This window comes from Pelophylax lessonae (assembly GCF_965119305.1).
Source record: "Pelophylax lessonae genome assembly, chromosome: 1".
NCBI classification, from domain to species: domain Eukaryota; kingdom Metazoa; phylum Chordata; class Amphibia; order Anura; family Ranidae; genus Pelophylax; species Pelophylax lessonae.
The window spans coordinates 237352976-237380303 of record NC_138768.1 but is presented as its reverse complement, the minus strand read 5'-3'; the positions used below and the strand labels follow the sequence as shown (position 1 = coordinate 237380303).

Here is a 27328-nt window from a genome sequence, read left to right as displayed (position 1 = left end):
GAGTGGGGTGGGAAATAGGAGAGCGGGGACAAGACAGGTGTTGGGTGGCGTTGCGGAGGGGACAAGGTAGGTAGGTGGCGTTGCGGAGAGGGGCGGTATTGCAAGTGGGGTGTTAGCGTTGCTGAGGTCCCAGAGGGCATTGGGGGATCAAGAAAAGTGTTGAATGGATCGTTTGATGGTGGCGGGCCACCACTTAGTTTAGCATGCCGATATTGTGTAAGAATGGCGAGCATGCGATCCATACAAAGCTTTTCTTCGGGTCCCCCAATGTCCTCCAGGATGTGTATGCAGTACGGCAGAAGGCGGCGCGTGCGTTGCCAGGATCCAGGAACACATCCACACTGCGCCTCTCCTGCCGCACTTCCTGCAGCAACGCTAATACCCCGTCCTCGTTTTGAAGGACAATACCGCCACCCCTCTGACGCTGATTGCGGCCACGGCCACGCACAGCGCCACGGCCAGGCACACACACCTCGTTGCCACGGACAGGTACCTCGCCACGGACACGCCCCACACCACTATCGGCAATTTCTTCCACTGGAAATTCCAGGTCCCTGGATTCCTGTTAAGAAAGAAAAAGGTTCAGTTTGTCACATACATACAATGAAGACAGACTAGACAGACACTAACCTGTATTGTGGATTCATCGAGGACATGAGATCCACTGGATTGGATGGATATGGTCATGTCACTATTTTCAGTGGCAGCACTGGGGGGTCTGTCTTCTGACGGATCTTCCACCTCCTGTCTAGCATCCTGTGTCAGGTCCGCAATATTAGATGTTGTCCTGAAAAATATATAAAAAAAAATGGCTGTGCAACTTACTCTCTACTGCTGTCTATCATAGCTTGACGCAGGAATGCCGTATGATTGTGGTAGACATGTCGTCTTTTGTGGGAGGCAGCTGCACCACTGGTGTTGGCTTTTTCCTCCTCAGTCAGATCCCTCCTGACCCGATCACGGAGGGACTTCCACCTCTTTTGGAATATTTTGCCTAAGAAAAGTGAAGTAAGGTTAATATGCATTCTTTGTAATTATACAGCACACAAGTCATGCATTTCAGAAAAACTTACTTCTTTCCTTCTTTTCTGCGGTACTTAATCGGTCCCAGCCTGGTGTAAGTGCCTCTGAGATGTCCATCCATGTTTTGGATTTCTTTATCCTGTCGCTGTAGAAAGGATGGGAGACATCCCACAGCTCAAGATGAGCCTCAACGGCAGAGATCAGGTCTGTCTGACCTATATCAGCAGCCATTGTCCCTCTCTCCTGTATGTCCACAGAGACACACCCACCCACACGGCTGAGCAAAGGACACTTGGGAAATGTAAAAATGCATTTCCTGTGTTTTTACTCCATTACAGTGACCAATCACATTTCTAAAAATTTCTACAGCTTAATAACGCCGGACGCGGTAGAACGCCGATAAAAATGTTAAGTAGCGTTAAATAGCGTCAAGCGCTTTTAACGCTCTAACGCTGGGCCTCAGAACGCGCAGGCCGTGGGTTCTTGTTGCAGCTGAAAAACGCTTAGGCCACTTACAGCTTGAAAACGTCTTTGTGTGCATGAGGCCATAGAATAACATGGAGGGGCGTTTTTAGGCTGCAAGAAAAAAACGCCTGACGCTACTTACAGCGGCGTTAAAAACGCCCCGTGTGCATGGGGCCTTAAGCAGTACACAACTCCTCTCACCTCACCCCATGTTTTTTTTTCTCTTTTATCTGTGTTCTTGGGTTCTTTTCAAAATGCATAGTCACCTATACTGCAAATCCAACACTGTCCTGCTATGAGCCTCTGTGCAGCTTCTAGGTAGCAGGTCCCGCACTGTCACCCTAGTCCCATTCAGGTGCAGGCAGCCAGCTCCGATGCCGTGCAGAGTAAACAAGCTGCCTGTCATTCTCCCCGGTGTATGAAGGATGATCATACGGTTCTACTATGTAGAACCGTCGATCACTCTTCATACATCTGAAGCCATAGCCAATCACAGTAGAAAGCATGCCCCTAGGGACACACACAGCCCCTCCCTCTCAAATAAAGTTAACCCCTTCACTACCAGTGTATTGTTACAGTAACAGTGCATATGTATAGCACTGATTACTGTAGAAATGTCACTGGTAACCCCAAAAGTGTAAAAAATGTCAGTCAAGTGTCCGATCTGTCCGCCGCAATGTCGCAGTACCGCAAAAAAAATCGCAGATCGCTGCCATTACGCGTTAAAAAAAAACCCAACAAAAATGACAAAAATCTTTCCCTTTGTTAGTAAACGCGATAACTTTTGCGCAAACCAATCAAAATACGCTTTTTGCGATTTTTTTTTTTTTTTACCAAACATAGGTAGCATAAAACAAATTGGCCGAAAATGTTAAAAAATTTTGATTTTTACATTTTTTTGGGGGGGGAATTTCATATAAAAAAAATGTGAAAAATATTGCTATTTTTGCAAAATTGACGCTCTTTTTTTGTTTATAGCGCGTGATCAAAAAATCGCACAGGTGATCAAATACCACCAAAAGAAAGCTCTGTTTGTGGGAAAAAAAGGACGCCAAATTCGTTTAGGTACAGCATCGCACGACCGCGCAATTGTCCGTTAAAGTCACGCAGTGCCGAATCGCAAAACACCCCCTGGTCAGGAAGGGGGTAAAATCTTCCGGGGCTTAAGTGGTAAAAAATAAATGAGGCTAAACATTTTTGTATCAACATAAAAAAAAATTGTTTAAAAAGTGTTTTCCCTTTTTTAACCACTTAAGCCCCCCGGAGGATTTGGCTGCTAAAAGACCAGGGGGTATTTTGCGATTCGGCACTGCGTGAATTTAACGGACAATTGCACGGTCGTGCGATGCTGTACCTAAACGAATTTGACGTCCTTTTTTTCCCACAAATAGAGCTTTCTTTTGGTGGTATTTGATCACCTGTGCGATTTTTTGATCACGCGCTATAAACAAAAAAAGAGCGTCAGTTTTGCAAAAATAACAGTATTTTTCACATTTTTTTATATGAAATTCCCCCCAAAAAAAAGTAAAAATCAAAATTTTTTAACATTTTCGGCCAATTTGTTTTATGCTACATATGTAAAAGAAAATCCCAAAAAGCGTATTTTGATTGGTTTGCGCAAAAGTTATCGCGTTTACTAACAAAGGGAAAGATTTTTGTCATTTTTGTTGTTTTTTTTTTTAACGCGTAATGGCGGCGATCTGCGATCTTTTTTTTGCGGTACTGCGACATTGGGGTGGACAGATCGGACCCTTGACTGACATTTTTGACACTTTTGGGGTTACCAGTGACATTTCTACAGTAATCAGTGCTATATATATGCACTGTTACTGTAAAATTACACTGGCAGTGAAGGGGTTAACTTTATTTGAGCGGGAGGGGCTGTGTGTGTCCCTAGGGGCGTGATTCTAACTGTGATAGGCTGTGGCTTGAGCTGTAGGAACACTGCATAGTAGAACCGTATGATCAGTGTTTCTACACAGGGGAGAATGACAGGATCTCCCTCTCCCCCGACGATCGCAGAGTGACCGGCGGACATCGGGTCCGCCGGTCACACTCGCGGGGGGGCTCGCTCCCCAGAGCCTCACAGGCTAGTGACGTATATATATGTCACTTTGCCTGTGAGGGGCTGACCGCCACAGTATATCTACTTGCGGCGGTCGGCAAGCGGTTAAGTGATCACATTCCCTCTGTTCTCAGCTGCATAAGAGCTGGGAAGAGGAGAAGCAGCAACACACTGAGCTTCCCAGTGTAAGGCTGTGCATCGGGGGCATGTAAGGACAAATCTGATCATTGGAGGAGAGTAAGCAAAGTTCCCAGCATTGCTAGAGAACTGATCATGATGCGCTGTCCTGCGTAGTGTGATCAGTTTTTAATAGGAAAGCATAGGAACTAGCAGGAACACCAGTAATTTTACATAAAGGAAGCAATACAAAGAGAACAGGATACTTTCTCCTACAAGTACATGGTACAGCAGGCACATATCAGGAATATGAAGTGTTGGGGTAATAAACGCTTTAACTACAGTCTGCATAAAGGCCTAGCAACTGTCTGTGCTTCTCTGGCCGGGGGAGGATGCTGTAATTCACCTTTTAATTGATATATAATAATTTCATTATCTTTTACTAAATTCACCAATATCGATAAATTTCAGAGTACAGCTTCTATTTGTATGATTCTTTGCAGTAAAACCATTTGATCATACTTTGGCAGTTGTCAGTAAGGTTGTATGGCTCAGAAAAAGTGACGTTTCTGGACCATGGAACACGTTGAATTGCATTTCTGTAGGCTCAAGTTCAGATAATTAAAAATATGACCATACTGGCAACTGAGATAAAGAGGATGGCAGCTGCACAAGATGATTAGCAGGCTGGAAATAATGGCATAGACAAAATCTCAAAAACATAAACGAACTGAGCAGGTGGTAGAGATGTTAGGATACGAGAAAAATCCTAGACTTTGATTGGTACTTACTAGATGATGACATTGGATGACTGCTTACACTAGTCCAGCCTTTTTTTTTCAACTAGGGTGCCTTCTGGGCTCTTCAGGGGTGCCTTGGCAAAATGCAAAAACATTGTATCCAATTGTCAAAAATTGTCAGCATGCTGGCAGATGGATCTTGTCTCTTTTTTTTTTTTTTGTTCCACAAAGGTTTTAATTTCTGCAGCATTACAACCTTGGGCACAATGTGATCCAGCTGTTGGGATTCTAACTAACGATGATGTTATAAATTGATAAGGAAGACATTGAGCACCTGAGGATGTCCTTGGTTGCCCTTCTCCATCTGCACTGGGGTCACATTAGCTGAATGAGGGAGGGAGAGGAGAAACACTGGAGTACTAGTCAGTACTAGTGTGCAAAGGTGTATAAAATAAATAATCTCTAATTTTGAGTATCCTATGTGTGTGAATGCCGCTGCATCATGTAAAACTATTCATTTCTTTTACATTTTAGAATGGGGTGCCTCGAGATTTTTGTGTATAATTTTAAAGGTTGTCTTGACTGAAAAAAGGTTGAAAAACACTGCTCTAGTACAGAAAAACAAGCCTTTCCCTGTGCAAGGATGCTGTCCGTTCCGTGCAGGTGGTGCTTTGCATTTTTACAATGCAGATACTTGTTTACTTTTCTTCTTTTTTAACTTTATTGAAATGTCACAAAGAGAAATATCAGTCATTTTCATGCACCGCATCCCAGTGGGGGTTAGAAATGCACAGATAGACTTCTGGAGAACTGATGTGAAGCGTGAAATTTCAGTCAAGCTGAATTTTTTCACACCTCTCTGCTCCTTTGTAGCGTGAACAGGGAACATAGAGAACTATTGTTTTCTGTGTACCCTTGCTGAGATACAGTCAGGTCCATAAATATAGGGACATCGACACAATTCTAATCTTTTTGGCTCAATGGATTTGAAATGAAACAAACAAGATGTGCTTTAACTGCAGACTTTCAGCTTTAATTTGAGGGTATTTACATTCAAATCAGGTGAAAGGTGTAGGAATTACAACAGTTTGTATATGTGCCTCCCACTTTTTAAGGAACCAAAAGTAATGGGACAATTGGCTGCTCAGCTGTTTCATGGCCAGGTGTGTGTTATTCTCTCATTATCCCATTTACAAGGAGCAGATAAAAGGTCCAGAGTTCATTTCAAGTGTGCTATTTGCATTTGGAATCTGTTGCTGTCAACTCTCAATATGAGATCCAAAGAGCTGTCACTATCAGTGAAGCAAGCCATCATTAGGCTGAAAAAACAAAACAAACCTATCAGAGAGATCGCAAAAACATCAGGTGTGGCCAAATCAACTGTTTGGAACATCCTTAAAAAGAAAGAACGCATCAGTGAGCTCAGCAACACCAAAAGACCCGAAAGACCACAGAAAACTGTGGTGGATGACCGAAGAATTCTTTCCCTGGTGAAGAAAACACCCTTCACAACAGTTGGCCAGATCAAGAACACTCTCCAGGAGGTAGGTGTATGTGTGTCAAAGTCAACAATCAAGAGAAGACTTCACCAGAGTGAATACAGAGGGTTCACCACAGGATGTAAACCATTGGTAAGCCCTTAAAACAGGAAGGCCAGATTAGAGTTTGCAAAACAACATCTAAAAAAGCCTTCACAGTTCTGGAACAACATCCTATGGACAGATGAGACCAAGATCAACTTGTACCAGAGTGATGGGAAGAGAAGAGTATGGAGAAGGAAAGGAACTGTTCATGATCCAAAGCATACCACCTCATCAGTGAAGCATGGTGGTGGTAGTGTCATGGCCTGGGTGTGTATGGCTGCCAATGGAACTGGTTCTCTTGTATTTATTGATGATGTGACTGCTTACAAAAGCAGCAGGATGAATTCTGAAGTGTTTCAGGCAATATTATCTGCTCATATTCAGCCAAATGCTTCAGAACTCATTGGACGGCGCTTCACAGTGCAGATGGACAATGACCCGAATCATACTGCGAAAGCAACCAAAGAGTAAGGGAAAGAAGTGGAATGTTATGCAATGGCCAAGTCAATCACCTGACCTTTATCCGATTGAGCATGCATTTCACTTGCTGAAGACAAAACTGAAGGGAAAATGCCCCAAGAACAAGCAGGAACTGAAGACAGTTGCAGGAGAGGCCTGGCAGAGCATCACCAGGGATGAAACCCAGCGTCTGGTGATGTCTATGCGTTCCAGACTTCAGGCTGTAATTGACTGCAAAGGATTTGCAACCAAGTATTAAAAAGTGAAAGTTTGATTTATGATTGTTAATCTGTCCCATTACTTTTGGTCCCTTAAAAGGTGGGAGGCACAAATACAAACTGTTGTAATTCCTACACCGTTCACCTGATTTGGATGTAAATACCCCCAAATTAAAGTTGAAAGTCTGCAGTTAAAGCACATCTTGTTTGTTTCATTTCAAATCCATTGTGGTGCTGTATAGAGCCAAAAAGATTAAAATTGTGTCGATGTCCCAATATTTATGAACCTGACTGTATGTTTTTCAAATGCAGAAAAATGTAGGTCTTGGCACACGTGTGATGGAGTTGACTTAAGTGTGCAGTAAAGACCTTTATTGAAATGTGTTAAACAGGTTTCACTAATAACTCTTGGCTCCTTCATTAAGAAAAATGTTGCCAATATGTTTCATAAAATGCATGTGTATATATATATATATATAATCTAAAAATTGGGAAACCGGGTCAAGGCTTGATAAAATATGGTTAAAAAAAGACTTCCAAAACGGATGTAAACATGGACTAAACTTCAAAATGAAAGGAAAGCAAAGTAAAAATAAAAAGGGGGAAAATATGAGCCACTCAGCAGGTAAGTTGTGTCTGCTGCCTTAGTGTAGACACAAAGGGGGAGATTTACTAAAGCTGGCGCACAGAGAATATGGTGCACTGAGTTGTGCATAGTAACCAATCAGCCTCTAGGTTTTATTGGCAAAGCTTTATTGAACAAGCTGAAGTTAGAAGCTGATTAGTTTTATTAAATCTTCCCCAAAATGTTCATGGTTGGCTTAGGCCCCTTTCACACTTATGCGACTTGCCCTGCGATTTGGGACTGCAAAGTCGCATAAGTCATGAGTACCGTTCATATTTGTGCGACTTCAAGTTGCAACAAATTCAAAGAAGTCCCTGCACTACTTTGGTCTGACTTTGATGCGTTTTGAGGTGCAATGAGATATGCATTGCTTCAAGTCCAGAAAAAATTGTGGTAAAATCACAGCAAAAACACACGACTTTTAGGTCGCACAAGTGTGAAAGGGGCCTAATGCTTAATAGCACTTTGCTGTTTCTGGATTTATTTTTATAACCGAAGACTTAATTATATGTGCAGAGTACCACAAACCATAAGCCTGCAGGTGCCACCAGGAATAGAACAGTAACTACTGTCTAGAATGCCCAGGTAATAATAGGCCTCACCATCATTCCTCAGCCTATTGCTGCATTGAGTGTAAAATTCTAATAGTGGCTGCTGACTGACAACGTGGAGATACAACGTACCTCCCTTTTTAATAACTAAATTGGTAGTGGGCACAGTACTTCGCCATCTAGTTCAGAACGGGAATCAAATTCAGCATATCCAGCTTGCAATCATGTTCTCTTCGCACTGTTAGGCCCCTTTCACACATGCGGACCGTTCAGATCCGCTTGTCAGTTTTTCAGGCAGATCTGAATGGATGCCCCATGCATCTCTATAGGGCAGCGGATGTCAGCGGAGACATGTCCGCTGACATCCGATCCGATCCTGTCCGTCAAATCCGGACGGATGGTAACCCTATTTTCCATCCGTCTGGTGGATTGGGTCGGATGAGAACGGACAGGCGGTCTGTTCTCATCCGATTCCCCCATAGGGGACAGCGGGGATCTAACACCTCCGTCTCCGCACACAGAGCTGAGACAGAGCTGCCATCCGCCTGCTCAGCGGGGATCAGCGGAGACGGAGGTGTCTCCTCTGCCCCCGCCCCCTCTGGAAGAAGACAGTGATTGTTGCTAGTGGCTATAACCGCCACTATAGACGATCGCATGTAAAACCTGGCATGCTGGTTGTACCCAAGTTGATCAATCAATCAACTTGGTACATTCAGCCTTCCCAGACATGGTTTACATCTTGGCCGGTTACTGCTAAACAGCTGAGATTCGAACCATGCAAGACAAAACCAGAAAAACTCACAAACCAATTTGCTTACCCACTGAATTAACTTGTCTAACAGTATGCGTTAAAAACAGGGGTTTAGGAACTCAACCTCCAGTAATTCTAGCTTTGATATACTGAATGTATTTTCATCATGCCAATAAATCTTATTTTAATGTTCACCAGAACTCCTACAAGTCACAATTTTACTTTGATGGTTACACCTTACGTTCCTGGCTTAAAAAAATCAGCTCTTGAATACTAATTACATTACTGTGCCTATAAGAGATATGTCTTATATCCATAGCTATACTCGTAATAATCTAAATTTGGAGATGCCTGTGATGCCACTGTGGTAGTAAATATGGGCATATTTAAATTCGTGTGTTTGGTTTTTCTTGACATCCTGTGTGGCATGCTTTGTCTGTATTTTTGTCTGTGTACAATTTTTAAAAATCATTTTAACTAAAATCTGATTTAAAAAGTAAAAAACAATATATCTTGTTTTTCGTAGAGTTTGGGTATTTTTTCGAGTTTTGATGCATTTTCTTCTTAACATTATGAACAGATTTCTAATTGTATTTCCAATCGTATGTATTTTTTCTATCAAGTTTATAAATAAAGGTTTTTTTATTTTTTTGTTTTAAATCCCACCATAGTGTCCCTTTGTAAGCAGAATTCAGCCATTTGGGTACCACTTTAGCACAGCATGATAAGTGAGTTGATATTTGGGTCCTTGACTCTGGAAGAGCAGATAAAATAGATGAGTTGTTTTTATGCATTTTTCCTTTGGCTTCAGCTTCTGTGACTTTCCACACTATGCAATTCATGTCCCCGCAGAGTCTCTGGTTATGAATAAGTCATACTCCCATACCTCCTTTAGCTCTGTTAAAATATTTAGGTCTGTAAATGAGCACATGCCTTAAATGCTTAAATAGGATGTGACTTGCAAGAAGACTCAGATGTTTGCTATGGGATATCAAGCCTGTGTCCTTCTTGAGAACTTCCCTCTGGTGACATTACAGAGAGGTCACTGAATGCAGGCACATGTATACATCTAAATAAACAAGATGGTGGGGGACAAGAGAAATGCCTGTTTGTATTTATTATAGAGAGCTTTTAAAGCAGTTATTTGATTTGCATGTTGATTCTTCATATTTATACTCCTAGTGTTTCACTTTGTTAAACCTTAAGACTTGATGTCTGATTTAATGTAGCATGTTAACCACTTGCCGACTGCCTAACGCAGATCTACGTCGGCAGTCAGCCCCTCACAGGCAAAGCGACGTAGGTCTACGTCGCTAGCCTGTGAGGGTCTAGGGAGCGAGCGCCCGCCCCCGGAGGCGCGCTCACGCACCCCCCCGCGCGTGTGACCAGCGGACCCGATGTCCGCCGGTCACTCGGCGATCGGCGGGGGAGAGGGAGAAAGTCAGGTGGCTTGTGTAAACAAGCTGCCTGTCATTCTCCCCGGTGTATGAAGGATGATCATACGGTTCTACTATGTAGAACCGTCGATCACTCTTCATACACCTGAAGCCACAGCCAATCACAGTAGAAAGCACGCCCCTAGGGACACACATAGCCCCTCCCTCTCAAATAAAGTTAACCCCTTCACTACCAGTGTATTTTTACAGTAACAGTGCATATGTATAGCACTGATTACTGTAGAAATGTCACTGGTAACCCCAAAAGTGTCAAAAATGTCAGTCAAGGGTCCGATCTGTCCGCCGAAATGTCGCAGTACCGCAAAAAAAATCGCAGATCGCCGACATTACGCGTTAAAAAAACCAACAAAAATGACAAAAATCTTTCCCTTTGTTAGTAAACGCGATAACTTTTGCGCAAACCAATCAAAATACGCTTTTTGTGATTTTTTTTACCAAACATATGTAGCATAAAACAAATTGGCCGAAAATGTTAAAAAATTTAGATTTTTACATTTTTTTGGGGGGGAATTTCATATAAAAAATGTGAAAAATATTGCTATTTTTGCAAAATTTACGCTTTTTTTGTTTATAGCGCGTGATCGAAAAATCGCACAGGTGATCAAATACCACCAAAAGAAAGCTCTGTTTGTGGGAAAAAAAGGACGCCAAATTCGTTTTGGTACAGCGTCGCACGACCGCGCAATTGTCCGTTAGTCACGCAGTGCCGAATCGCAAAATACCCCCTGGTCAGGAAGGGGGTAAAATCTTCCGGGGCTTAAGTGGTTAAAGAGCAGAATTTTAAAGTATACATTTTGTGAACTATCCGCAAAACCCATACCCCGCCTATGTTAGTGGCAGCGTCCCATAGATTTTGGTAATGCCTCTTGGTGTGGAATTGTTTTCTTACTTCTAATATTAAATTCGATTAATTAAAACCTAATCACTTCTGGTTCTGGCATTTAGCAAAAAGGAACTGCAGATTTGGCTGGAATGATAGAAAATAATTACCAGACTTGACCACATAGAGTGAAGATAGAATGCGTTTAATACATTTAAATTTATATTTTCATGGTGTGTAATGTTCTGTTACCTTATGAAGGATTTGTTATTTTATTAATTTCCTTACATTAGATTTCTCTACATTGTGACTGGTGTACATTCATTTTGTGTCCTTTTATTTTATCTGAAACGTTACACATTTATAGCGGTAACTTTTTAGTAAACATGTATTATTGCAGCCGTCATTCAGGCCCCGTTCACACTGGGGCGATCCGACTTCCCGGGGCGACCTCATAGGTCGCGGCGCGCTGCTCGCACCGCGACCTCGGAGCGGCCGGCACGGACTTCATAACATTGAAGTCAATGCAGGTCGCTCCAGATCGCCCCAAAGAAGCTCCGGACACTTTTTCTAAGTCGGAGCGACTTGTGTCGCTCCTATTAGAACGGGTCCACAGCTTCTCTATGCCAGGCGACCTGTCAGGTGACCAGGTCGCCTGACAGGTCGCCCCAGTGTGAACGGGGGCTAAGGCTACGTTCACATCTTGGCGTTGCTATTTACAGGGGTTTTCAGGCGTTTTTATGGGCGTTTTTTCAGGCGTTTTATAGGCGTTTTTGTGCAGGCGTTTTTAGGTTGACAAGGGACCAATGGAAAAAAAATAAAAAGGCCTGTAATCTGCCCATAAAGAAGCTCATGTACGTTTTTGAGCATTGGGCGTTTTGCTTAAAACGTCAAAACGCTCAGATGTGAACAGGGGCCATTGAAATGAATAGGATTTGTCTTGGGCATTTTTTGAGCTGATCCTAGAGCAGAAAAACGCCCCAAAAACTCCCCAAAATGCCTACTTGTGAACTTAGCCTAATAAAAATAAAAAGCAAATTATTAAGGCTCATGCACACAGGATGTTTAAAAAATGGCAGCACTGCTGCCAGGAAAAAGAAGCTGTAAAAAGGTGCTTTTAGCCGCGTCTTTGACTAGCGTTCATGGGCGTTTATGCACGTTTTTTGGTGTTAGCATTTTTGGGCATTTTTACAGGAAAAACGCTGCCTACGATGTAAAAATGCCAAAAGCTGCTAAAAACGGCTCAAAGCTTGTTACAGCGTTTAGCTGCATTTTTTGGCCTTTTGCGTTTTTACAGCTCAACAGCCTCTGCTCCTGAACGCACAGGCTGTCGTTTTTCCTATTGCCCCTAAACGCTAATGCCTCCAAAGGTTTGTGTGCATTGACACATAGGCTAACATAGAGGGGAGTTTAGAGGTAGTAAAAAAAAAAAAAGTCAGATGCCCCTAACAGCAGCTGTAAAAACATCCTGTGTGCATGAGCCCTAAAAAAAAAAAAAAGCCAGTGGGCTTTATCTTCTTCATCTTTTTAATATTAATAATATAATATTTATTTATTATTATTATACAGGATTTATATAGTGCCAACAGGTTACTCAGCGCTTTACAATATAAAAGGGAGATACAATACAAAAAACATACAAGAGGATTAAGAGGGCACTGCTCAACAGAGCTTACAATCTAATAGGGTGGGGCAAGTGGTACAGAATGTTGTAACTTTGGGGAATAAGCTGATGGAAGTGATCAAAGATTAGTTGGAGGCATGATAGGCTTCCCTGAAGACATGTGTTTTCAGGGATTGCCTGAATGCAGCTAGAGTAAATGATAGCTGGACAGATTGAGGTAGAGTGTTCCAGAGGATGGGAGAGGCCTTGTAGAAGTCATGGAGATGAGCATGGGAGAAGGAGACAAGGGAGCTTGAGAGCGAGAGGTCTTGGGAGTAGCAGAGAGGACAGTTTGGGAGATATTTGGAGACAAGATTGGTGATGTAGCTTGGGCCAGAGTTGTGAATGGCTTTGAATGTGGTTGTTAGTATTTTGGATTTAATTTTCTGGGTGATCAAAGCCAGTGTAGAGATTGGCTAAGAGGGGTATCAGGCAATGAGCGGTTGATAAGGTAGATGTGTCTGGTAGCAGCATTCATGATAGATTGAAGATGTGATAGACTATGGAGAGGTAGGCCTATGAGAAGGGAGTTGCAATAGTTAAGACAAGAGATAACAAGGGAGTAAATGAGTAGCTTGGTGGTTACGGAGGTGAAGTCTACAAACTTTTGACAACTATTGGATTTGGGGCTGAAAGGACAGGTTAGAGTCTAGGATTACACCTAGTACCCTGGCAGAGGGAAGGGATTTATGGTTACATTGATGGAAAAGTCATAGAGGGGGGCATGGGGGGGGGGTGGGGGGAATACAGGTCCTTCTCAAAAAATTAGCATATTGTGATAAAGTTCATTATTTTCTGTAATGTACTGATAAACATTAGACTTTCGTATATTTAAGATTCATTACACAACTGAAGTAGTGCAAGCCTTTTATTGTTTTAAAATTGATGATTTTGGCATACAGCTCATGAAAACCCAAAATTCCTATCTCAAAAAATTAGCATATCATGAAAAGGTTCTCTAAACGACCTATTAACCTAATCATCTGAATCAACTAATTAACTTTAAACACCTGCAAAAGATTCCTGAGGCTTTTAAAAACTCCCAGCCTGGTTCATTACTCAAAACCGCAATCATGGGTAAGACTGCCGACCTGACTGCTGTCCAGAAGGCCATCATTGACACCCTCAAGCAAGAGGGTAAGACGCAGAAATAAATTTCTGAACGAATAGGCTGTTCCCAGAGTGCTGTATCAAGGCACCTCAGTGGGAAGTCTGTGGGAAGGAAAAAGTGTGGCAGAAAACGCTGCACAACGAGAAGAGGTGACCGGACCCTGAGGAAGATTGTGGAGAAGGACCGATTCCAGACCTTGGGGGACCTGCGGAAGCAGTGGACTGAGTCTGGAGTAGAAACATCTAGAGCCACCTTGTACAGGCGTGTGCAGGAAATGGGCTACAGGTGCCGCATTCCCCAGGTCAAGCCACTTTTGAACCAGAAACCGCGGCAGAAGCGCCTGACCTGGTCTACAGAGAAGCAGCACTGGACTGTTGCTCAGTGGTCCAAAGTACTTTTTTCGGATGAAAACAAATTTTACATGTCATTCGGAAATCAAGGTGCCAGAGTCTGGAGGAAGACTGGGGAGAGGGAAATGCCAAAATGCCTGAAGTCCAGTGTCAAGTACCCACAGTCAGTGATGGTCTGGGGTGCTATGTCAGCTGCTGGTGTTGGTCCACTGTGTTTTATCAAGGGCAGGGTCAATGCAGCTAGCTATCAGGAGATTTTGGAGCACTTCATGCTTCCATCTGCTGAAAAGGTTTATGGAGATGAAGATTTCATTTTTTAGCACGACCTGGCACCTGCTCACAGTGCCAAAACCACTGGTAAATGGTTTACTGACCATGGTTTTTACTGTGCTCAATTGGCCTGCCAACTCTCCTGACCTGAACCCCATAGAGAATCTGTGGGATGTTGTGAAGAGAAAGTTGAGAGACGCAAGACCCAACACTCTGGATGAGCTCAAGGCCGCTATCGAAGCATCCTGGGCCTCCATAACACCTCAGCAGTGCCACAGGCTGATTGCCTCCAGGCCACGCCGCATTGAAGCAGTCATTTCTGCAAAAGGATTCCCGACCAAGTATTGAGTGCATAACTGAACATAATTATTTGAAGGTTGACTTTTTTGTATTAAAAACACTTTTTTTTTAATTGGTCGGATGAAATATGCTAATTTTTTGAGATAGGAATTTTGGTTTTTCATGAGCTGTATGCCAAAATCATCAATATTAAAACAATAAAAGGCTTGCACTACTTCAGTTGTGTGTAATGAATCTAAAATATATGAAAGTCTAATGTTTATCAGTACATTACAGAAAATAATGAACTTTATCACGATATGCAACTTTTTTGAGAAGGACCTGTATTATCAGCTCGGCGTTGGAGAGATTTAATTTAAGAAAGTGGTGCGACACCCATGCTGATATGTCCGTTAGTAAGTTAGTAATGCGAGCAGAGACTAAAGGAGTGAGGTGAGGAGTAGACAGCTAGATTTGGGTGTCATTGGTGTAGAGATGGTATTGGAAGCTGTGGTATATTATCAAGGGACCAAGGGAGGAGGTGTAGATAGAGAAGAGAAGAATCTTCAATCTGCTGCTTGAAAAAGTAGAGTTTAGGGTGGTGCCAGAGCACTATTTAAGAAACAAAATGTAAGATGTTTGAAATTGTAGGTTTTTTGCACTCTCAGTGTTAAAAAAACATCTACAGTGAGCACGTCCCTATATTCACATAACTGGCCTTAATAGTATTTTTCATTTTTAACATATCCGAATACAGTATTTGAGTAAGGTTTAAATTGCTAAACAATTGCACCAATTTTGTTATGGATTATTAAAGAGAAGTGATAATAAATGACAGATTAGATTGATTAGAGATGAGTACATTTAGAGCATATCTGTCATCCTATTCACACACTGGTGGCATTTAAATGTTGTATTGCACTTACAGTATCTCACAAAAGTGAGTACACCCCTCACATTTTTGTAAATATTTTATTATATCTTTTCATGTGACAACACTGAAGAAATTACACTTTGCTATAATGTAAAATAGTGAGTGTACAGCTTGTATAACAGTGTAAATGTGCTGTCCCCTCAAAATAACTCAACACACAGCCATTAATGTCTAAACTGCTGGCAACAAAATTGAGTACACCCCTAAATTAAAATGTCCACGTTGGGCCAAATTAGCCATTTTCCCTACCTGGTTTCATGTGACTCGTTAATTTTACAAGGTCTCAGGTGTGAATGGGGAGCAGGTGTGTGAAGTTTGGTGGTATCTCTCTCTCTCTCATACTGGTCCCTGGAAGTTCAACATGGCACCTAATGGCAGGATCTGAAAAATAGAATTGTTGCTCTACATAAAGTTGGCCTAGGCTATAAGAAGATTGCCAAGACCCTGAAACTGAGCTGCAGCACGGTGGCCAAGACCATACAGCAGTTTAACAGTACAGGTTACACTTGAAACAGGCCTCGCCATGGTCGACCACAGAAGTTGAGTGCATGTGCTCAGCATCATATCCAGAGGTTGTCTTTGGGAAATAGACATATGAGTACTGCCAGCATTGCTGCAGAGGTTGAAGGGGTGGTTAGTCTTTCAGTGCTCAGACCATACACCGCACACTGCATAAAATTGGTCTGCACGGCTGTCGTCCCAGAAGGAAGCCCCTTCGAAGGATGATGCACAAGAAAGCCCGCAAACAGTTTGCTGAAGACAAGCAGACTAAGGACATTGATTACTGGAACCATGTCCTGTGGTCTGATGAGACCAAGATAAACTTATTTGGTTCAGATGGTGTCAAGCATGTGTGGCAGCAACCAGGTGAGGAGAGCAGACAGGTGTGTCCTGCCTACAGTCAAGCATGGTGGTGGTGTCATGGTCTGGGGCTGCATGAGTGCTGCTGGCACTGGGGAGCTACAGTTCATTGAAGGAACCTTGAATGTCAACATGTACTGTGACATACTGAAGCAGAGCATGATCCCCTCCCTTCGGAGACTGGGCCGCAGGGCAGTATTCCAACATAATGACCCCCAACACACCTCCAAGACGACCGCTGCCTTGCTAAAGAAGCTGAGGGTAAAGGTGATGGACTGGCCAAGCATGTCTCCAGACCTAAACCCTATTGAGCATCTGTGGGGCATCTTCAAAGGTAAATTGGAGAAGCGCAAGGTCTCTAACATCCACCAGCTCAGTGATGTAATCATGGAGGAGTGGAAGAGGACTCCAGTGGCAACCTGTTAAGCTCTGGTGAACTCTATGCCCAAGAGGGTTAAGGCAGTGCTGGAAAATAATGGTGGCCACACAAAAGATTGACACTTGGGCCCAATTTGGACATTTTCACTTAGGGGTGTACTCACTTTTGTTACCAGCGGTTTAGACAATAATGGCTGTGTGTTGAGTTATTTTGAGCCGACAGCAAATTATCACCGTTATACAAGCTGTGCATTCACTACTTTACATTGTAGAAAAGTGTGATTTCCTTAGTATTGTCACATGAAAAGATATAATAAAATATTTATAAAAATGTGAGGGGTGTACTCACTTTTGTGAGGTACTGTATTTAAAGAGAGACATGCTTTCCAGGTCATATGTTCAGTATGTTTCTTGTGTCGCAATGTTCAGATTCCTTACTATCATAAATGCCTGTCTTGTTGAGTGCTTCAGTTTGAAATTCAATTTAACCTTTTATATGTTGGTCTTTCTCCAGGTCACAGGAACTGCATGGGAGAGGAGACCCCCATTCATACATGTCTGACATGAGCAAGGCATCTGATATTGAAATGACTGAGACAAAAAGGCCTAGACTGGATCTTCTGCAGGAACCTCTAATCAGACACTCACAACTTATCAGCCAGAGCCAACATTCAGCCAATGAGGAGCTGAGCAAGGTAGTTAAGCTAGAACGATTAAATCATGTTTTAAAAGGTGTGTAAACATTCAAATTCCTACTGTCCAAGAGACTGATTGAAAAACCTGACAACTAACATTTTCTCCTGGTGGATCAGCCAGGGGTGAATGGTGCAGTCTCATGGCACACACACAGTGTGTTTGCTTCCCGATTCAGCTGCAAGTGGGTTAATTGTTTCTTTTGAGTATGCCTAGACGTGAGGTATAATCCTGCTGAAATATCCCCTTTGGAAGACTTCCCCTTACTTCTTGACCCGTCAAAACTCTATGGTTGAGTCTCCCCAGCATGGAAACCTACTGCAATAAAAACTTGACAGAGGAGCTAACTCTTCTCCAGTCTATCCAAATCTATAATAAAATTTGCATCCTGGGTCTTTCAGGATCCAATCTTTAGGCTTGATGCCATGTGAGCTAATTTTCATTTTGTTGTCATGACTTTCTCCCCTCCATTGATCTTTGATTCATATTGTAAGTTCTTTCCGTACTGGGCACACCTAGGTTTGTTTTATCTCACTTTTATTGACGTAGGTGAGTCCAAGTGACCATTGTTTATACAGGGTTACAAGAATGGTGCCATTTATGATTTTCTCTGTTATCATTCTATTCCGTTCAGGGGAAACACAATCTGTTTCCATTTATAAAGTGTTATTCTTTTCTCCACTGAGGATGGTACGGAGATAGTTGGAATGCTGTTCAGGTTGTGCTTTGGGATAAGGACTTGAGGAAAACCAGCTGGCCTTCCTTTCTGTGTTTCATTTGGATAGTGGCCACAAGGGAGAAAGGGCAACACATTTTTTTTTTTTTTTTTTCATTAACCCAGGTACTGCTGATACAGCTTGGTTTTTTTTTTTAGTACCTGAATGAATATATGCAAAAGCACATATCGCACTGTATGCCTGAGATGAGTCCAGAAAGGGTGTTGTTGGCTACGTCTGATACACCAATTTTTAAGTTTGTGGCTTTAGGCTGGATTACTTGCCATTTTGTTGCTTTCCTAACTCAGTAGGTGTAATTGTTGTAGACTGTCCCTAAAACATTAAGTGTGGGGAGTTGTACTCTAGCTGATTCATTTCCATTGTAAAGTAGGTGAAAATTGTTTCCATTAAAAAAAAAAAAAAAAAATCATAACCGTTCTGTGGTTGAATTCCATACTTTTTGCATTGTAACCTTACATCCTTTTAACTGTATGGTTCAGATTCTACATCAGTATGACCACAAAAACTCTCCATAGATGAGATTGTTTCTGATATATACAGTATGTATTTACATGAAATCTAAAGAAAAGTGTGAATAATAGAAAAGTGTGTAGGTTATGAGCAAATGTGTTCTTACAGAAATACAGTGGGTATTCTGCCATTTAGGATTTTAGAAAAACTATTGTAAGGAAATTGTTAGTGTTGAACATACAAATCTGAATATTTATTTCACAATGCATTTAAAATTATTTCCAGCTTTATTTTGGTGGGCAGTGCACCACTTCTACTGTATAGTATTTATCTGTAAGGCCCAGCTGGTCATGTTGGAGAATGAGTGTGAATGGAAACCAGTGAGTTTCTGCGCAGCCACTCGCATACTGCAAATAGAGTAAAAGAACCTAGGCTAGCCATACACAATTCCGTTTTCATCAATGGAATCTCCAATTTAAACTAAACAGCATGAATGGAGGCATCTTCACTGCTGGCTATTGTATTCTGTCAGCTGCCGACATACGCAGTCAACAGAATACCCGTATATAATATAAGGTCCGCGCTGTGATAAAGGAGGCTGCTAGCAGAAAGATTGATATGCAGAAACCCCTATGGAACCATACGGAACTATAAAAATAATCACCTGCAGTGCAACAGAGTGCAACAATTGGTCACATACCTATATAAAGTATAATATATAATCAACATAAATATAAATGCGTCAATCCTAAATTGCAATATAATGTTACAATAAAAATAAAGTATATACAATGAGACACATGAGATAGTGTGTGTGTATATGTGTATATATATATTTATATATATATATATATAATCTCATAAAAGCCATTCATGTCTAAACCGCTGGCAACAAAAAGGAGTACACCCCTAAGTTAAAATGTCCAAAGTGTCAATATTTTGTGTGGCCACCAATTTTTTCCAGCACTGCCCTAACCCTCTTGGGCATGGAGTACACCAGAGCTTCACAGGTTGCCACTGGAGTCCTCTTCAACTCCTCCATGATGACATCATGGAGCTGGTGGATGTTAGAAACCTTGCGCGCCTCCATCTTCCGTTTGCGGATGCCCCGCATCTCTTTCTGGCACATCGCTCTGTTGGAAATTCTGAAGGATCATTTGATATACCTCCCAAATTACACAAGCTATGTGCCAGAAAGAGACATCAGAATCGTCTATGTCGTCACTTTCCCACGAATCGCTCAGTTCTTCAAGTAACTCAGTTTCGCTGTCGCTGTTTTCCAGTTCGTCTAAAAGCACTTTTGCCCAAAAAGAATGCTTTTTGGACGCCATGGTCGTTCGAAATTTTCCAGGCACAAAGCACTGGAAAAGCACAGGCAGGGCACTGGAAAAGTCACGAGGTGCAAACCTGTGCTGAAATGGCATGATACAGTGTGATCTGTTAGGAAAACCGCTTTGTATCACTTCTTTTGTGTATTTACACTTTTGAATTTGCTGCCGGTTCCACCCCCCCCCCCCCTTCGTCGCAATGTTCGCAGGTAAAGCCCCGTACACACGCACCGATTGTTGGCCGACCGATCGGCCGTTTTTTGTCCAGTGTTGTGTTGGTTGAAATGTGCTCTAGACTGCACACAAATTTTGTCGGCCAACAACAACCAACTGCAGAAGTGATGTCATGTGCTGGTTAACTTTCCGTGTGTTTTTTCTTCTCTGAGCATGCCCAGTCTTGCTCATCTGATTTTTGTCTGCCAAAATCTGTACTGACTGAGGAACAATCGGCCGTTCTGTTGACGGCCAACAAAAATTTTATAGCATGCACACCAGATTTTTTTTGGCCGAAAAGTCGCAGTCGGTTGTCGGAAGCATCATACTAACAAGCCGACAATCGGCCGATCGGACGTTGGCCGAAAATTCACGGCCAACAATCGTTGCGTGTGTACGAGGCTTTAGGGAACCGGAAGGCAAGTGCCAGCAATCGGCCGTGCACAGAGCGGGGAGAGAGTGTGAGGACGGTGGGGGGTCACAGGGAAGGTGAGTAACATTGCGGGGTAATCCCTAGTGTGGCTCGGGGTTACCGCTATTGGTACTGAACCCCGAGCCACACTCGGGAATACTGCCAGGGGGGTTAAAGTTCATGTACATGTAAAGGCAGGCGTCCCAACACTTTTGATAATATAGTGTTTATCAATGCAAAAACCGCTGTAACTCGCATAAAAAGCCTATGCTGACCGATATCCTCCAGTAGTGTCACGTGAGCACTAAAGTCTCTAAAAAAGTCTAAAAAACATGTTTCAGCCGATAGGTCCCCTGAAGTGTGGCGCTGCAGGTGATTAGCTTTATGACAAAATACCTGTGACCGCATCTAATTGGCTATATTCAATCTTCAGCCGACAATTTTTCACCTGTCTTGAATTTTCAGTTGAAGTTTGTCAAACTGGGTGGTGCCAGCAGGGCCACTTAGAGCTTCAATATGGTCTGATTTAGCAGGCATCAATCTAAATTCAAGCTGTGTATGGCTAACATTACTCCCAAAGGAACAGGTAACCTGCGATGAACCTTACTGTTATCAAATGCCACATATACGCAATGCTGCTTTTCCTGGAGCTATATCAGGCTTAGCAAGTGTATCTTATGTTGTAACACACTGTGTAAACTCTTGGCGCTTTATAAATCCTGTATAATATTAATATGTGCTGGGAATTTGGGTGTGTAAAGAGGAAACAGGTTCAGAGTGAAGGCCCTTAGGGCTATGCTTTAGCTGCTTTTTATTACTTTTTCTGCTCTAAATAGAGCTCAAAAGACACTTGTATATGAGGATCATCTGTGTGTTGAAGGGTTAATTTACAGAATAAAACCATAAAAAAATGCCTGTTTTAAATTTGATCTAAATGTTTCACCTGTTTAGACAGTAATCGCTCAGCTATATTAAACTCTGCTTTAAAATAGAGCTTGGGAAATAAAATCTTTGCTGCGGTGGCACAGCTAGGAACTAGATTGGTGTCTTGTGGTCTACTTGGAGTTTGTCCAGCATTGTCCCTGCTTGATGCATTTCAGTACAGCTCTGTTATGGGAACACTAATCTGTTGCTGGGATTAACATCTCAGAGTTTCCAGTGGGCCGGGCCTCCCCCGTTATTCATGAAACTGGCTGGGACTTGTATTGACCTTGGCAGAGATCCCAGTTGGCTAGGAGGTAAAATGGCACTAGCATAATCCTTCGATGCAAAGCGTGGGAGGGGGAGGCTGAGCACTGACCCTCTCTAAAGCTGAAGCACTGTCAGGATGTGTAGGAGTGGATTCAGTGTTCAAGCAGTCCATCAACAAAACCTGGAAATAACGCCTGGCGAGCCATGTCTATCTCAATTTTTGGATAATGAGAAGCACTGGAAAACAAATAGATGCTTTTACTGGCAGCTGGCTGGCTGTTTTCTTCCAGGAATATCAGCCGTCAGATGCAGTACTGTTAGCAGTTTTTAACCTGCCTTTAATTTGCTCATCATTTGTCTGTTTCGCTGCCACAAGAAGCTGGCAGACATGCAACCCCATCAGATATTCATGAATACATTCCAGCATGCTGTATTGACCAGCAGTAATGCTTGTTTATTATACAGAAATCAAGGAATAGAATTAATTGTTGCTGCTGGATATATCTGCTCATTTGCTGAAATAAGGATATATAACGTACATTATTTTTTAGGATATTTCTAAATATTCCCTGTTCATGCATAGTTTCCGCAAATAACAGGGTAATTTACTGCATTCGTTTTGTTTTTTGCATTAATTTTTTTATTACATTTTTGAAATTTTCTAGTTTGCACTTTACATTTCAAAATGCATACAAATTTCAAATAATTTGCAAGCGCATTTTTAATGCATTGCTTTATGCTGCTTCACTGGAGATTGGGCACTTCTTGTATTAAAATATTTGTAAAATGTATGTATTGTGCATGTTCCACGTGTTTTAGCTGGCTTTCCAATGATCTCTGACCGATATGTTTTTGTTAAAAATAAGGCCCCTTTCACGTGGGCTTTCCGATCAGGTCTGCCTGTCAGTTTTTCAGGTGGATCTGATCTGTTATTCCATTCACTCCTATAGGGCAGTGGATGTCAGCGGTGAAATGTCCGCTGCTATCTGATCCAATCCTGTCCGTGAAATCCGCACGGATGGTGACCTTATTTTCCATCCGTCTGGCAGATCGGATGGGATCGAATGAAAACTGACAGGTGGTCTGTTTTCATTCAACCTCCCCATAGAGGAGAGCGGGGCTTTGACAGGTCCATCTTAGCACAGTGAGCGGGGGAACGGACCTGTCATCCGCCAGCTCAGCGGGGGATTTATACCCCACTAAAGAAAGCCGAGTCCGCCGGGCGGAACGTCCGTGTGAAAGGGGCCTTACTGTTAACGGTGCACTTGATGGGGAAAATGCCAGGTGTTATTGATTGGTCTTAGAATAGTTGCATGGCTTTTATATGTATGCAGGTGGTACATTAGCTAAAAAAAAATTCTAAACTCTCAGTAGAAATAAAGGGGTTGGACAAAATTATGGAAACAAGCACAAAATCATTCCCTAAAATATGGTTTTGGACCGCCTTTCGCATCCAAGACTACCTGAATTCTCCTGGGAATTGACAAATACAAGTCTTGGATGGTGGATAATGGAATCTGATACAACTATCTATGCAAAAATCCGGGTCACAATGCTGCACAACATCCTTTTTTCTTTCTGTTAGTTGACAATGTCGACCACAACTGTTTTCCCGGAAACGGTTTATGCCACCATAACCTTAATGATGTAACTTGTGACACCGTAAATAAATTGGCAACTTCAGTCCCAGAGGCAGCAGCTAAATGAGCACCAACAATTTGCCCTCTTTGAAACTCCGTATTACTAACAGCGCACGCAGTAAATCACAAAAGTGAGGCTTTCCCGCCTGTTAGCCAGGTGTCTCATCACACAGCAGGAGCAATAGAATGTTACATCACTTATACTTTCAAAGCAAAACTGGTAGTCCTTTTATATTTTTGCCCAACCCCCGTAGGCAGGCAAGTTCCATCCATTTTCCTGTTTATTAAGTCAGCAGCTACAAAAATTGTAGCTGCTGACTTTTAATAAACACACACTCACCTGCCCCATGATCCAGCGATGTGGCAAGCGGGAGCCTCGGTTCTCTCCCAACATCTCCCCGCGGCGCCGGCATCACTTGTGTGGGCACCCTGCTTTGACAGCTTGCAATTGTCAGGGGGTCAGGAGGCCTTAAAGCAGATATTCTACTTTTGGGTGGAACTCTTCTTTAAAGTGGTTGTAAACCCTCACATATATGACGTGAACAGCCTCAGATGATATACAGGGATGAAGGAAATCCTCCTTCATAGGTTTTACTTATTTATCTGCAGTCTTCTCCACTCTACAACTTTTCAAAAGTGCAGATTGTGGTAAAAATCTTTCTTCATCTGTCAGCAGCACAGAGAAGAGGGTGGAGAGACTGCAGTTATGATGTGTGAAAGCTTATTGGAGAAAAGGAACACACCCCTCTCCACACATTTGAAGTGTTGTGAATAGACAAGCTCCGTTCTGAGCACTATTATTACTATTTACTGTGCTGAACCTGAAATTTAATTCCACCTGAGATACTATCTGCAAACCTGTGTTCACTTTGTGTGAGTTTTCGAAATTCTTAAAACATACAGGCATCTTAATTGGCTTTTTACCTCAGATGGCCCTAGAGATGCGATTTGTGTGACTGGTAGTCTCGATGGGAGCAGGCGTTGATCGAGAATAGTTCAGTATTCTCTGTACAATTTTGCACTAATTACTATCTTTGCATCGCCTCGCTCAGTCATGTGAGTAAATAACACACTTGCTGCACTGTACCCATGTATAGTTCCTTTTTCCCCTTTCTCAGTGCTCTAATTTGCACTCCATTTTTTTATTTTTTTTACCTATATTCTTCAAGGTGAAAAAACAAAAACAAAAAACCTTGTAGAACCACTCTTAAGCTGAAGTCCAGAAAAAAGTAAAATATTTCCCTTGCAGCAGGGCTGCACAACTCCCACCCAGTGTCAGAAAAAGGTCTAGTCTTTAAGAGGTTAAACTTCCTTTCTCCCTGGCAGAGGGAAGGAAAAGATACAATGTAATCATTTTGTTTATAGTTACTGGGAGACTTAATGCTGATAGGCGTTTGTTTGTGGGAGGCTTTTTTTTTTCCACAGCTGTTCTCTCTGCAGCTATGCAAAGAATCGAGCATATGTCAGGTTTAGATCGTTAGGGGGGGGTGAATCGAGATCGCGATTTTCATACGATTAATCGTGCAGCTCTACTGTATTGTCAGTTACTAATCAGATTCAAGCCCACAAGCCCACAAAGGAAACTGACAGTTTTGGCCCAGGGGAATGAATGCCTCTGGTTTCCAGAGAATTGTTAAAATGTGTACACAGGAAAATATGGCAAACTAGGGCTGTTGCACATAGAAACCAATTCCATCCCAGTTTAATTTTTCAACAGAATACATCTACTTTTTTAGGTTGACAAAAAACTCCACTTATCCTTTAGTTTTTCTTGATTAATGGCTATGTGGCAAGTGTGCAAATAGTAACAATCCTCCAGGAAATCAGCCACTAGCCCTCTTAGAGCTGGTTCTCATAGGCGCGACCCGACTTGCCGGGGCGACACCGCGACCTTGGAGCGGCATGCACGGACTTCATATCATTGAAGTCAATGCAGGTCGCTCCAGGTCGCCCCAAAGTAGCTCAGGACCCTTTTTCTAAGTCGGAGCGACTTGTGTCGCTCCTATTAGAACGGGTCCTGTGCTAATCTATGGCAGGCGACCTGCGGCGACTTGGCAGGCGACCAGGTCGCCTGACAAGTCGCCCCAGTGTGAACCGGATCTTAGACCTCTTATTTGTGTACTCTCAAATAAATAATTGGTGATGGCACTGAAGATTGGCAACTGATATAGCATCATTACTCTTCTATGCTATGTCTCACTATAGACTGTTCCATCATATGAAGTCAGCAGCTGTTATATTGCTTACAACAAACACTGAAATTGAGCTCTTGGTTGCAACCGTTATATCATTATTAAACAAACTGAATAGCATTGGCCCAAGGACAGAACCCTGGGGCACACCACTCACAACTTTAGACCATTCAGAGAATGAGTCATTCATCACTACTCTCTCGATCAGCTCATGGAACCAGTTTACAATCCATGTACTTATTTTCATCAACTCCAGCAGACTTTTCTTTATAGATTACCACTTGCCTACTGGGCACTTTCACCCCCTTCCTGTCCAGGCCAATTTTCAGCTTTTTGTGTTGTCGCACTTTGAATGACAATTTCACGGTCATACAACACTGTACCCATATTACATTTTTATCATTTTCTTGAGACAGATTGAGCTTTCTTTTGGTTGTATTTATTCACCACTGGCTTTTTTTTTTTTTTTGCTAAACAGATTAAAAAAAGACCAAAAAGATTTTCTTAGTTTCTGTTATAAAATGTTTTAAATAACTTTTCTCCTTAGCTGATGTGCACTGATAGGCTCCACTGATAGGCACTGATGGGGAAATCCGTATGGGCGCTGATGAGGAGGCACTTATGGGCACTGATGAGGCTGTACTGATAAGGGGCTTTAATGGGCACTGATAGGTGGCAGTGATGGGCGCCGCTAATAAGCTGCAGTGACAAGCACTGATGGGCACTAACAGGCAGCATTGATGGGCACTGCTGGGGATGCACTGATAATCAGGACACCAATGATTATCAGTGTAGATGCCCCCTGTGTGGTTTGCCACTTACCGGCTCTCCTCACATACTGTCAGTGTGAGGAGAGGACTGACGGTAATCGGCAGATCTTGTTTACACTGTGATCAGCTATGATTCAACACAGCTGATCACATGGTAAAGAGCCGCTGTGATTGACTCTTTACCCCGATCTCTGAGCAGCTGTGTCTGAAAGACACAACGATCACAGAGCACCCCAGGGGTGCACAGGGAAGCAGGGTCCTGCAAGGACATCAATAGACGCCCTCCAGGAAATGTGCGACAGCGCTGTAGATGTCATTCCGCTATAGTGCGGTTGGGAAGAGGTTGAACATTTATGAGGTACTGTATCGCATACCTTTAGGAAAATCTAGATAAGCTATGTCCACTGGACTTCTGCCATCCAATTTCTCACTTATTTCCTCATAGAACAATACCAGGTTGTTCTGACAAAATGGTCTTTCATAAATCTTTGCTGGTTGTCACTTATGATACCTTTATCACAGACCAGTTTTTATATACTGTAGAGTTTTTTTTACCATCCCCTTAAATACCTTACATACTATTGATATCAGGCTGACTGGTTTGCAGTTTTCAAGTATATATCTCAATCCTTTTTTTTAAATTGGTACCACATTTGCTGCACACTAATCAGTTGGTATTGTTCCAGTCAGTAAGGTGTCTAAAAGGTGTCCTAAAAATTAGAAATAGTGGCTTGGTTATAACTGAGCTAAGTTCCCTAAGGACGTGTGGGTGTAAGCCATCTGGACCTTGTGATTTGTTCACAATAAGTTTCTCTAGTCTTTTTTGCACCTGGTTTTCAATTAACAGTGGTATCTTATGTGAAACATCACCAATATTACTGCTGAAACTATCAAACCTATCTTTTTCATCTATAAAAGCGAATGGAGAAAAAATAATTTAATATATCTGCCTTTTCAGTCAATTGTGACTAGTTTCTTGGGG

General features: G+C 42.3%; 1 protein-coding gene across 1 annotated transcript in view; it reads left to right on the top strand.

The window, feature by feature from the left end:
• Positions 1-27328, top strand: part of NCOR2 (nuclear receptor corepressor 2) — a 737979-nt gene that overhangs the window by 249706 nt on the left and 460945 nt on the right. The window contains exon 4 of the mRNA XM_082255577.1: positions 17235-17415. Within this exon, the coding sequence (XP_082111703.1) occupies positions 17235-17415 (181 nt within the window). The remainder of the gene's footprint in view (positions 1-17234; positions 17416-27328) is intronic.